The sequence below is a fragment of the Elephas maximus genome, chromosome 1, assembly GCF_024166365.1.
Source record: "Elephas maximus indicus isolate mEleMax1 chromosome 1, mEleMax1 primary haplotype, whole genome shotgun sequence".
NCBI classification, from domain to species: Eukaryota; Metazoa; Chordata; class Mammalia; order Proboscidea; family Elephantidae; genus Elephas; species Elephas maximus.
In genome coordinates this window covers 67,253,854-67,267,873 of record NC_064819.1, presented here as the reverse complement: position 1 = coordinate 67,267,873, position 14,020 = coordinate 67,253,854, and the positions used below count along the sequence as shown (strand labels likewise).

Here is a 14,020-nt window from a genome sequence, read left to right as displayed (position 1 = left end):
TGTAATAGTTTACTTTAAAAATTTGGCCAAAACACTGAAAAGATCTCTTTGTTGGTTTCCTTCTTAGCAGAGCAGAATCCACATTGAAAAAAACAAAAAAAAAAAAGAAACTGGTACTAAGAGAAAAAATAAAAATAAAACATGAGGCACAACAACCCGCTAGCCTACTGTCCTGGCATGGCTGACTTCCTGCATGAATCAGGATGGATAAGGATATGCTCTAATAAAACCAGTTGCCATTGTGTCAATTCTGACTCATGGAGACCCCATTTGTGTCAGAGTAGAGCTGTGCTCCACAGGGTTTTTAATAGCTGATGTTTAGGAAACAGGCCTTTCTTCTGAGGTGCATCTGGGTGGACTTGAACCTTCAATCTTTTGTTTAACAGCTGAGCACATTAACCGTTTGCACCACCCAGGGATTCTTACGCTATGGTAACAACCCCAAAATCTCATTGGCTTAACACAACAGAAGCTCATTGCTTGCTTACCAATACACGTCTAACACATGCTGGCAGGGGACTGAGCTCATGGCATTAACTTGGGGCCAAGGCTGAGGGAGGCTTCATCTTGACATGTGTGTCCACAATCACTACAGCAATGGGAAGAGCACATGGGGAACTGTACACTGGCCTTGAACATGTCTGCCCAAAGAGGGGACATGCCCCTTCCGCTGAGATTTCGCTGGCCAGAGAGGTCACCTGCTATGGCTAACTTGCAAGGTGCAGGGCAAGTTCAGGGCCAGAAAGGGGATACGCTGGAAAGATAACAGCTCTACTGATGATCACACTTGCTCCCAAGGCTCTCAGTCTCAGTCCATCCAGAGTCCTGTCTACAGAGAACTGTGTTGTAGGCACCTACCACATCCTTTTCCTCTCCCTCCAAGCAGGAGGTCATGGGAAAAAGAATTTCCAGACCATGGCCACTTTTATGCCCCTCACCAATTGGTAGGAATATGGTGACTGATATCATGTGCGATCCAGTCCCCGATGCAGGGTGGTGGCTTTTTAACTTTCCAGACTAAAGAGCAGAGTGGAGTTACAGCCTAACGAGGGTAAGAAACGGCTTGACACAGTGGCTGCAACGATGGGCTCAAGCATAGCAACGATGGTGAGGATGGCCCAGGACCAGGCAGTGTTTCATTCTTTTGTGCTTAGGGTTGCTATGAGTCAGAATCAACTTGATGGCACCTAACAACAACAACAACTTGAGTGGAGCCCTGGTGGTGTAGTAGTTAAGCTTTTGGCTGCTAACCAAAAGGCAGGCAGTTTGAATCCACAAGCCACTCCTTGGAAACCATATGGGGCAGTTCCACTCTGTCCTATAGGGTTTCTGTGAAGTCAGAATTGACTCAACAGCAATGGGTTTGGAACGCTTGGGTAAGGAAGCTTTGGTGGCGCTGTGGTTAAGTGCTTGGCTACTAACCAAAAGGTCAGCAATCTGAACTCACTAGCTGCTCCACAGGATAAAGATGTGATAATCTGCATCTGTAAGGACTTACAGCCTTGGAAACCCTATGAGGCAGTTCTACTCTGTCCTGCAGGGATGGATTCGAAGGCAATGGGTTATGGGTTTAACCGCTGGGGTGTGTGGGGGCATCCTGTACAGCCGAAACACTCCTTGAGAATTGGTACCACAGTGGTGAGGGGGCTGTTGAACACCTGGGTGTAACATTGTCTTAGAGGAAGCAGAGTGGAGAAGAGGAAAGCATACAGCCAGAGAAGAGGGAAGAAACAGATGAGGGGCGAGAGGAAGGGTGAGGAAATAGAAGCAGGAAAGAAGCCTCCAGTGAGTTGTAGGTATAAAATTCTCCTTATGTCCTATATAGTGTGACTCTAGGCTTTGAGTAGTATTTTCACCTCTGCTAGGTTGTCATCAAATAAGTACCACACTGGAACTCATTCTGTTTATTAAGAAAGAAATGGCTTTGCAGGTAGCTCAAGAAAGGAGGTAGCTGGTAGGCTCCTATACTCTGCCAACACTTCTCCCTAATCTTGCTGTGAGATAAGGGGAGGCTCCCAAGTAGACATGAGGCTGTGGGACTCTTGAAGGGCACAGGCAGCTTTGCATTGTAAATGTGGCTTTTTCTTAGAAGCATATACTAGGTTTGGGAGAAGTGTACTGATGCTAAAGTTTTTTTTTTTCATTTACCAACTGATGATATAATTCAATTTTAAATTTTTTCAAAATTTAAAAGGTTTGATTTTTGAAAGGACACATAAAAGGTTGAAACATGATAAGATAAAAGGAAGTGCTGAACAGGGGTGTCAGTTTAAAGATGAAAAAAATCCTATGGTAACCATAAAAAAAACAAACAACCAAACTCATTGCCGTCAAGTTGATTCCAACTCATATTGACCCTACGGGACAGAGTAGAACTGCCTCATAGGGTTTCCAAAGAGTGGCTGGTGGATTTGAACTGTTGACCTTTTGGTAAGCAGCTGAAGGCTTAACCACTGCACCACCAGGGCTCCTTGATTTCCCTGTGTCTGTACAATACAAGCAGTGCATCTCATGTGCAGCCACCACCCATTTGTCAGCAGAGGCTTGCACGTTGCTGAACAGGTTTCAGCCAAGCTTCCAGACTAAGACAGGCCAGGACGAAAGGCCTGGCAATCTACTTCCTAAAATCAGACATGAAAACCCTATGAATCAAAATGGTCTGACCCACAACCATAGGGATGGTGCGGGACGGGCAGTGTGTTTTGTTCAGTTGTGCACGGGGTTGCCATGAGTCGGAGGTCTACTCAATGGCAGCTAACAACAACACACAATCCACATAGTTTTTTAAATTCTGATAGACCTAAGATTTCTTTACTACACCAATTTCCTTTATTGCAAAAGAAATTACTTCATTTAGTAAAGGCCAAGGATGTGAGGTAGAAAGGAAAACATTCGACCTGATCGATCAAAAACATCAGAGAAGGGGCATAGGTTGTTTTAGACAAATTCGATTTCTGAAAGTTGGCAGGTACTAAACAAGTGGGTGATTCCTCACACCTCACAAAACCTTGCCAAGAATCCTTTTAATTGGCAGGCTCTTCCGGCACATTCCAACAGGATTCGAGTTCCCAGAATAGGTTTCTATTTAAACTTTCAGGAACACACACATCTGCTGTGAAAACTTTCTCAGGCATTTTGCATTGTGACTCCGACACCAAAGCATAAAGAGAAAGAAGACATTTAAAAACGTTTATTAAAGATGCAAAATTCTTCCCACACAAATAAAGATGACCACAGCCACTTTACAAATTAGGTTCTGACTTGAAGACTGAGACTTAAAAAAAAAAAAAAAAATGCAACCACTTGCACTTTCTTGCTGAAAATAAACTAAAAAGAGCTTAATTGAAAAGATATGCCATGGCAGCTGCTATTAGGTTTTAGGTCAAATAACCAATGGGTCCAATTCAATGTGAGACAGGGTGAGCCTCATTAAAAAGTGTGGCTGAAGAGAAGGCAGTGGGACCAGTACAAATGATTGCCCTTTGAGAGTTGACGTGGTTGCTTTCCTGCTCAATGAAGATTTTAATTAGAAAGTTATTCTTCACAGGTGCTTCATTCAGTTGTGTTCTAATTATAGACCTTCACAAAGAAAGCAAAAAGAAGAGCCAACAGAGCCAGGCCCACAGAGATCTTCAGTATGCATTCCTCCTGTAGCCTCTGCATCAGCAGCACCGTTCTGGAACTCACCGAATCCCGCTGAATGGCAGCAGAGGTGTGGGAGAGTGAACTCAAGTGATTCCCACACCTATTTATGAATTCCTATAAGGACAGAAAGACAGAGGGAACAAAATTAATTTTAAGATGCAGAAGAGCCTTATTGTGATATCAACCAAGTAACAGGCTTCTAGAATGAGCTACCATTACCTACTCCTTCAACATAGGCATATCCAAACATCTATCATGGGCCAGGTGGCCCCCAGTTAGGTATGAATGAGTCAGAGTTTCTTTCCCTGAAAGGTCAGTCCAGTTTCAACGATTTTAGATGGATTATACATGTACTATTTGAGAGAGAGAACCACCATCCATCTGCTGCTTTGTTTTACTGTGGTGGCTTGCATGTTGTTGTGATGCCAGAAGCTATGCCACCAGTATTTCAAATACCAGCAGGGTCACTCATGGTGGAAAGGTTTTGGCAGAGCTTCCAGATTTAAACTAAGTAGAAAGTCCTAGAGATAGATCTACTTCCAAAAATCAGCCAATGAAAACCTTATGGGTCACAACAGAAAACTGTCTGGCTCCTCGTTTTGGACAAGTGATCAGGAGGGATCAATTGCTAGAGGAAGATCATGCTGGGTGAGGTAGAGGGCCAACGAGGGCAAGAGAGACCCTCAGTGAGACGGAGTGGTGCAACAGCTGCAGTGATGAGCTCCAACATGCTGGCGATTGTGAGAAGAATGCAGTCCATTGTTCTGTTGTACATAAGGTCACCATAAGTCAAAGTTGACTTGATGGCATCCATCCATCCACCCACCCACCCACCCACCCACCCATATCCATCCATCCATATCCATCCATCTGTCCATCCGTCTGTCCGTCCATCCACCCACCCACCTACATCCATCCATCCATATCCATCCGTCCATCCGTCTGTCCGTCCATCCACCCGCCCACCCACCTACCTACTTTATCTAAGAGAGACACAAACAAGCAGTGCTTATGGAGTATCAAGGCAGAATTCCTGGAGGACAGAATTTGTGTAGAGTGGAATCATATCTCAAATGTATATTACTTTTAGAAATACAAACATATGTACTCAGAAAAAGAATGCCTGAGAAAAATGCATGGAACAAGGGTGGTCGTTCTCCCCATCATTTTATTCAACAAATGCATCCCCCAGGACAGAGATTCCCATCTGGTGCATGGCTGCAAAAGGGGTGCCTTCAAGGGAGCCTGGAAGGGTCTAGGTGGCTAGAGGGGCCCACTCCCTACAGGCACCTCCCTCCAATTATTTTGGTGTGCCATATCGATACTATCATTTTCTTTCTGTGTCATGACAAGGAGAAGGTCGGGAAAGCCCACTTGGAGAGAACACAAGGAGCTAGAAGACATGACTGCACTGCTTCTTCAGATTCTTCTTCTTATAGAGGAACACCTGACTGCTCTCAAGGTGGTTCTTGTGTTTCAAGGTGAAATTTTTATTCCATTATAAGATTTTCACTTTAGGTACTGGCTTTAGAATTTGTGCCTCCTCATATAACATGGCAATCCCCTGCTGAAACCTGAGTAACATTCTGAAAGATGGAGGCAGGGATGGGGAACAGCCAAGTGAGAAATTCTGGCTGGAAGCAACAATGGGGGAGGAGTAAGTACAGCACATGTGTGTAGAAGGACAAGAAATCTACTTCTTGTAGATTGGGATAGGAGCACAAAGTATCTCTGACCTCCCATTTTACATTGCTTATACTTCCTGTTCAAGCTCTTTAACAATCTCCTTGAGGACAGAGTCCTGATGGCACCTTTGGGTTCTGTGTGGGAAACCGTATCTGACCATGCATGGTAAAACCCCAGGAACTGTGTTTACGAAGGGAACTGTAACAAGAATGTGTAGTGTGAATTCAGAGGGAGAGGGTATTAGAGAATCCAGAGGAAAGTTGTGACAATAATTGAGATGGGAGCTAATAAGGACTTATGTTAAGATGATGGCAGAAGAGGTAGAAAGGAAGGAATAAAAGGTTTGTGATGTAGAATCAACAGGATTTGTGTTCAGATGAGTGGGTAATGAAAGGTAAAAAGAACAGAAATGGGAAAATGAAAATAACTTCTACAAGCCAATTTCCACTGGCTAATATTTACATGTAATAGATGTGGAAGAATTCTTGCTTTGTCTGTAGGAGACTAACTGCAAAATTAATAAAGCTGTTAACCACAAGGATAAATCTCTCAACCTCAGTGAGTCAAACCATCATTTAGTTCTGTGCTCCTCAGGTCTCTGGGCTACCACCCTGCTGTTCTCCCTGCACTCTGAGTCCTTAACAAAGAGGAACACAGCTGGACAGAAGGGAGCCATCTTCTTCGAAGCAGGGGGCAGCAATGCCAGGAGCTCAGTGGAGCACCAAAACCTGCCCCAGCCCCCAGGAGACAGCTCTCTGGTAAGACTGGTCTTTGGGTGAGTTTCTAGAGCTGGGAATACGTTGACAAGCTTTCCCTTTTAATTGATTAAAAATAACCCGAAGGTCCCAAGGATGGCACATATTTGTCAACCCAGAAAAGCATGCAGAGTCCTTCTTCAGCTGAAAGAAGGACTTCACAGAAGCTATGTGAGTTCCTCAAGAGCAGAGATGCTGCCTAATTCATCTCTGAACTCTTGGAGCCTAGCATAGCTGCAGGTATATGGCAGGTACTCAGTAAGTGCCAAGGGATGAAAGAGTGAATGAATGAATACGAGGGTATGTATTCTAGATGAGATTTCTAGCTGACCAAGAAGGCGCCTACCTACATCTTTGATGATCTAAGTGTTTCGAGATGTATTGAGAGCAATATTCTACTTGAGCCATAAGCTGCTGCCTCTAGTAATTAAGCCATCACTTCATAAGTTTGAGTTCACAAGACCACGCTAAGTGGCTGGTCAATTTCTCCTAGGCCAGAGCTCCTTAACCTTTTTGAGTCACAGATAGCTTTGAGAAGTAATGAAAGCTATAGACTTCTTCCCTAGAAATATGGGGAGGTGCCCAGATGCACAAAGCTACATCCAAACTGCTGCATATTCCTTCAGGAGGTTCACAAACACGCTTACACAAGAGCGGATTCATGTTTTGTGGGGTCTGAAGTTTATACAATTTGAGGAGACCCTCTTTAAGAGCCCTGGTGGCACAGTGGTTAAGCTTTCTACTGCTAACCAAAAGGCTGGCAGTTTGAATCCATCAGCAGCCCCTTGGAAATCCTGTGGGGCAGCTCTACTCTGTCCTATAGGGTCATTATGAGTTGGAATTGACTCAATGGCAATGGGTTTGGTGTTTTTGGTTTCCTTAAGAACCACCACCCAACTGTCAGTTTGTCATACTGTGGTGACTTCCATGTTGCTATAATGCTGGAAGCTACGCCATCATATTTCAAACACCAGCAGGGTCAAGCGTGGTGGACAGGTTTCAGTAGAGCTTCTAGACTAAGACAGACTAGGAAGAAAGGCCTGGAATTTACTTCCAAAAATTAGCCAATGAAAACCCTATGGATCACAACAGAATATTGTCTGATATAGTGCTGGAGGACAAACCCCTCAGGTTGGAAGGCACTCAAAATACACTGTGGCCACCACAATGAACTTGAGCATGCCAATAGTTGTGAACATGGCACAGGACCAGGCAACATTTGGTTCTGTTGTACATGGGATCACCAGGCGTTGGAGCTGACTCCATGGCAACTAACAACAACTCCATAAGAAAAAAAAAATTATGAATACAAAATTAGGTGCAGGGCCTTGAAGGGGACCATCAAAGGAAGGGGCTCTGAAACTTAACCTCCCAAGCTTTAGGGAAAATCCTTCTCCGTCTCCACCCCCAGTTAGGAAAGCTTGTCCTAGGTTCTGTGGCTACAATTCAAGAAGCTACCACTGACTGGTTAGTGGCCCCAGGCCAAGGACCAGGCTCCGCTGGGCAGGACTTTTAAGTCTTAAGGCATTGAGGTTTCAGTTGAGTTTATAATACATTCTACTTCACGAAGCTGCTGCACAGGTATCTGAAAACAAATCCTTGACTTTTGATGACATTTTAACAATCTTTTTCCCTCTCCAACCATTTGCCACAGAATTGTGCTCAAAATATAAAAACCAAACCAGTTGCCATCAAGTCAATTCTGACTCACGGCAACCTCATGTGTGTCAGAGTAGAACTGTGCTCTATGAGGTTTCCAAATCTGTGACTTTCAGAAACACGTCACCAGGCTTTTCTTCTGAGGCACCTCTGTTGTTGTTAGGTGCTGTCGAGACAGTTCCGACTCATAATAACCCTATGTACAACAGAACGAAAACTGCCTGGTCCTGCACTGCCCTCACAATTGTTATTATGCTAAAGCCCACTGTTGCAGCCACTGTGTCAATCCACCTCATTGAGGGTCTTCCTCTTCTTCGCTGACCCTCTACTTCACTAAGCATGATGTCCTTCTCCAGAGAGTGGTCCCTCCTGATAACATGTCCAAAGTATGTGAGACATGGGCTCACCATCTTTGCCTCTACAGAGTATTCTAGTTGTATTTCTTCCAAGACAGATTTGTTCATTCTTTTGGCAGTCCATGGTATATTCAATATTCTTCTCCAACGCCACAATTCAAAGGCATCAATTCTTTGGTCTTCCTTATTCATTGTGCAGCTTTCACATGCATATGAGGCAGCTGAAAACACCATGGCTTGGGTAAGGCGCACCATAGTCTTCAAGGGGATGTCTTTGCTTTTCAACACTTTAAAGAGATCTTTTGCAGCAGATTGCCCAATGCAATGCACCCTTTGATTTCTTGACTGCAGCTTTCACGGGTGTTGATTGTGGATCCAAGTAAAATGAAATCCTTGACAACTTCAGTCTTTTCTCCATTTATCATGATGTTGCTTATTGGTCCAGTTGTGAGGGTTTTTGTTTGAACCCCTCTGAGGGGGTTCAAACCACGAACCTTTAGGTTAGTAATTGAACGCATAACTGTTTGCACCTACCAGGACCTCCTCAGAATATAAACGCTACCTACAAAATCACCATCTGTGGTTGTTTTCAACTGAGCTCTTAGTCATTCGTCTTTGGGGATTCACTTTTTCTCTCCACTCTTCAAACATTTAACCCATCTGAGTATAACTGAGCCTTTAAAAGCATTTTGGCGCTGAGCCTGGAATATGTAGCCTTAAGGAGCCCGCCTGACCTGCCACTTTCTCTAAGATCAAGGTGGAAGCTTCACCACACAGCAGGAGAAGGAAAACATAGCCTGGCTCTATGGCACTGTGCTTCTTTTAATACCTTCCCTTTTTACTAAATCAAGATCTTGATTAAAGGAGTGTGAAGGAGTTTGATGATACTGTGTTTACATGAGATTTTAAAAAAAGTTTCTCAGATGACACAGTAATCAGTAGTCAACTAACTTTGCACAGTTTAATGAGCCCTGGTGGCCCAGTGGTTAAGTGCTTGGCTCCAAACCAAAAGGTCAGCAGTTCGAAACCACCAGCCACTCTGTGGGAGAAAGATATGGCAGTTTGCTCTCATAAAGATTACAGCCTTAGAAACCCTACAAGGCAGTTAGTTCTATTCTGTCCAGTAGGGTCACTGTGAGCCAGAATTGACTTGATGGCATGGGGTACCAAAGGGAAATTAGTTTGTAAGTGCAAGGACTTTATGATCTCATAAAGTCCGAGATGCTCAGACATGTACTCGGGAAGATTTTCACAGTTAGGAGCTGGGTCCATAAACAGAAAATAATGTAGCATAAAAAGTGCTTATGGGTGAAATGATGAAAAATAATCACTAGTTAAATAAAAGTCAACACACACACACACACAAAGCAATGCATATAACTGACGTTAGAGGAAAATTTACTAGAGTCAATACCTCTGAATAGTAAACAGAGGCTCAAACCTTTCCTAAATCTCTTAAAATATTATCAAAGTTATTATTCCCAGAAGTTCCAAAATGCACTGGCATCTCCCAAACTATAATGCACCAAATATGAGAAAATTTATTACATATTAAAACTAACCAAATGTCAGCTGCCAGACCCATAATTTTTAAGAAATCAAATTCTACTTAGACATTCATTTTTTCAAGACAGAAATTTGAAACAAGGCTGGCTATAATCTTGGTCCAATCGAAAAATCCGTGTATTTATCCAGTTACAACAGGCTAAGGACACACCGAGAATTCCCATCATGCACTCTGTGTTAACTTTGATCGATACAGGCTTTTTTACCCCCTTTGTAAATCTCACTGCTACCTTGATTAACTCCGAAATACACTTACTTGTTAATTCTTAAACCTATTCTACTAATTTTCAAAAGTGTATCTAATCAAATCCTATCCAAATAATAAATCTGTTAAAGCAGAACCAAATACATGCACCTTCCCACCCCTACCCAAAAAACAAAGAAAACAACACAGCAAACAACCTTTCCCTCATGTTCAGAAACTTTAGGGGTCAGGATTCAAAGAAAGAAAGACACGTGGGACAATAACAAGACTATCTCTAACTTGCGCCTCCTCTAACTGTTATACATGTGTTTGTGGGAGGGAAAGAGAGTCTTTAACACAACCACATTTAAAGACACAGACACAAATGGGGTTGGTTTTAGGAGGCAGTAAGTGCTCTGGCTCTGGGGTCCGACTGCCTGGGCTCAAATCTCTGCTCCAGCTGAGTAATCTTGGGAAAATCATTTATCCTCTCATTGCCTCCATTTCCTCATCTGTAAAATGGAGATATTATTAGTATTCTTACAATACAGAGTTGTTATGAGGATTACATGAGATGTAAGTATTAAGAGTCTTGAACATTTAAAACTCAAATTAACTGATTCCATGGTATTTTGTGGTTCTAATGGGATACACAAACTGCCTCAGATATTCTTCTTGCAAAATTTCAAAGTCATAATTTTACTTGCCTTTCAAATATGACTAGTTGACACATGCTGTTTTTGTTCCCTGCACATATTACTAGGAGGCACACAGTGTAATGGATGAGCATGGATTTTGATTTCGGGCAGACCAGGACCTGAATCCAAGTTCAGAAATTTCTCAGCTTTGTGGTTTAAGCTAAGCCTAGTTACCTGTTCTGTGAAATGGGAATAACAACATCTATTTTAAAATGTTGCTGAAAGGATTAGAGGTAATATACTGAAAAGGATTAGAAATAATATAGCCAGAGCCCAGGCAGAGCGCCTGGGAGACAAAAGGTTTACAATAAATGGCTGCTGTTTTCACTACATCAGGGAAGGAGTGGGGCTTGGAAGATCGAGAGGCCCAGAGCCTCCCACTTACCAATAGTACTGAGGTGCTGTCCTGTCCCGGACACTCTTCACAAGTCATAACCCACCAAGGAGAAGCCATGTCTACCATGAAGTCAGCACATCTCATTCCTTGTGCTCTCAGTCTGTGTGGTGAGCCTCCTGTACCATCGTTGCCATCGAGTCAACTCCAACTCATGGCAGCCTTGCATGTGTCAGAGTACAACAGTGCTCTATAGTGTTCTCAATGGCTGATTTTTGGGAAGTAGATCAGTAGGGCTTTCTTCCAAGGTGCCTCTGGGTGGATTTGAACTGCCAAACTTTCAGATGGCAGCTGAGTTCATTAACCATTTACACCACACCAAACCAAAAAAACCAAACCCAGTGCCATCGAGTCAATTCCGACTCATAGCGACCCTATAGGACAGAGCAGAACTGCCCCATAGAGTTTCCAAGGAGCACCTGGATTCACAGTGCCGACCCTTTGGTTAGCAGCCGTAGCACTTAACTACTATGCCGCCAGGGTTTTTTACACCATACTGAGACTCCAAAATTATCTTATAAGAAGAGAAATCTGGATCCCACAATTTATAAGGAGGGATTCACCTGATAGTTGCGCCAGGGGCCCATTTTCACATCTGCTTTTTTCTACCAATATCTAATGCTGTGTTCAAGGAAACTAGAAAGAAAAAAAAAAAAACGCTTTTATTTCCTCTTTGCCCTTGTTCTGTTCTCGGCCTGAAAGAGCTATCTTCTCTCTGGCCACTGTCTGCCCTGTGCCTCCTTTTGCTATGATTTTCTCAGGTCTCAACTCAAACATGATCTTCTTAAGGAAAATCTCAACAACTGTACCCACCCTCCACACACAATGGTCCAGGTGCTCCTCCTCAGTGGGCCAGCTACACCTGCTGGGGGCCCCTCATCACAGCACTTATCCATCCCACTTATGCTTACTCCTATCTCCTGCACAATCCTGGGCGTGAGCTTCTTCAGTGTGGCACGCTGAGTGCACCAGTGTGCTGTATCTCGCTCACCGTCTCCCTAGCTGCTAATGGACATAATAGCTACTAATGGTCACAAAGTAAAGTATGGGCCTTAGGGGAAGATGATTGCCTTCTGAAGAAACCCAGAACTCTGTTAAGCTATCTTAGTGGGGTAAAAGAGAAGAACTGCTCCTGACGCCAGCAAAATCTAGAATAGCCATCAGGAGATGGTCACCCACCCTCAGCAGGGATAATAAATGATGTCCATTGCCTGTAGGGGACTTTCTACTTTTATTACCCCGTTTTACCTTTTATTACCCCTTTTTATTACCCTCTTTCCCCTCCTTGTTCTCTGTACATGCTATTTGGCACACAGACATGGCTGTCATGTTAGTATTTAACTCTAGGAGAGAGGGCCTTAGGCATTCTCCTCCCAAGCCGTGAAGTGGGGCACGCTTGGATGCGATCTAACATTACCCTGGGATGGGATCCTAAGTTTGGGGAATCTTGGCTGATGATGATGTATGCTGTTCTACTCATCATTGTCCTGTTTATTCTGTGTGTAATAAATGTAATAAATGTCTGGTCTGTGTTCTGCTCCAAGTGGTCTTCAGTAAAACTTGTGAAGGCAGCACATTGCACAGGGGCTGCCTTTACTCTCCAAAGGGCTTAAATGAGATATGGGATTGCCATGAATTGGAGGTGACTTGATGACAACTGGTTTTGTTTGTGTGATAACACTGGGCCTACTTGCATAATCCAGGATAATCTCCCCATCTCAAAATCCTTAACTTACCCACACCTTCTATGTCCCCTTTGCTATGTAAGGTTCATATTCATAGGTGCTGGGAATTAGAACATGGACATCTTTGGGGGGCATTCCTCTGCCTACTACACATGGTATATGTGGTTCCCCAAGCTCTCATCATCCTACCAGAAGGTATGCTCAGTTCAGGCACAACTGGACTAGTTGTATCACAGAACATGCCTGCACGTTTACAGGCAAAGGGGATGGGCATATCTAGATGACTGTATGCCTGGCTGATAATCGAGCTTCCTAGTGGAAGAAACAGCCTTGGAAGTCAGGGGGCCTCCAGGACTCAGCTTCTGCAAAGACCTTTCCTTTCACTGGGCTCACTCAGACCTGGTGAGCCAGCTGCTAGCAAACTACCCAACATGGAGAGAAAATGGATCTCTAAGGCATCCCAAATTTGTTCTAATTAGAGATCCTTCTACCAAAAGAGATGGAGACATGGAGGAAATGGCATTTAGAAGGTGGTCAACCAATGTTTTCTGAGTAGATATTTGCATTCTCACTTGTTCCTTTGTATTTTATATTCATATTTTCATATAGTTGCAAGTATCCTTTTCTTGTAAGTTGGATGGGTTTCAGCTTCCAATGGAAGGAAGTCAGTGCTGTTCAGAGGCCTTTTCTTCCTGTTCTTCCTCCTTCTCATCAAAAACATTTATGAATTATAGCATGAAATATGGCCATAGAATCAAAAGCATAAGAATGAAGCAAGAAAAATGGAGGCCAAACTGTATGTAAACATAGTAAGTAGAAGAAGTGATATTTATCGAGCATTCATTATGTACCAGGCAGGGTTCTAAGCACTTTACATACATCCTCTTGTTTAATCCTCCCCAGTGAAGTAGTTACTATCGATAACCAGGTCTTTGAGTCACTTGCCGAACTTACGGATAAAACCAGTTGCCGTCAAGTTGATTCCAACTCATGGCTTGTAATCCCATGTGTTTCACAGAACTTCGTTCCACAGAGTTTTCAATGTCTGTGGTCTTTCAGAAGTTGATTGCCAAGCCTTTCTTCTGAGGTGCCTTTGAGTGGAGTTGAACTACCTTTTGGTTAGTAGCTGGACACTTAGCTGTTTCTGCCACCCAGGGACTCCAAACTTATAGGTTGTTGTTGTTGTTGTTAGGTACTGTCATTGATTCAATCTCGCCCCCACAAAATATGTGTTGTAAATTCTAACCTCTATGCCTGTGGTTATAATCCCCTTTGGGAATAGGCTATCTTTTTATGTTACTGAAACAGGATTAGTGTAGGGTGTGTCTTGAGTCAACCTCTTTTAAGATATAAAAGAGATTAAATAAGCAAGTGAGTGAGCAGAGGTGGGAT

At 43.3% G+C, this 14,020-nt stretch overlaps 1 protein-coding gene across 2 annotated transcripts in view; it reads right to left on the bottom strand.

Annotated features, from left to right (window-relative positions):
• Positions 1–2,213: 2,213 nt before the first annotated feature.
• The window catches only part of CDKAL1 (CDK5 regulatory subunit associated protein 1 like 1), a 794,624-nt gene continuing 782,817 nt past the window's right edge, over positions 2,214–14,020 (bottom strand). Inside the window, exon 15 of one of the 2 annotated variants that reach the window (XM_049876110.1) lies at positions 2,214–3,759. In XM_049876110.1, coding sequence (XP_049732067.1) covers positions 3,568–3,759 — 192 coding nt within the window. In that variant the 3' untranslated portion in view covers positions 2,214–3,567. The remainder of the gene's footprint in view (positions 3,760–14,020) is intronic. The other variant, XM_049876026.1, reaches the window with a different exon arrangement.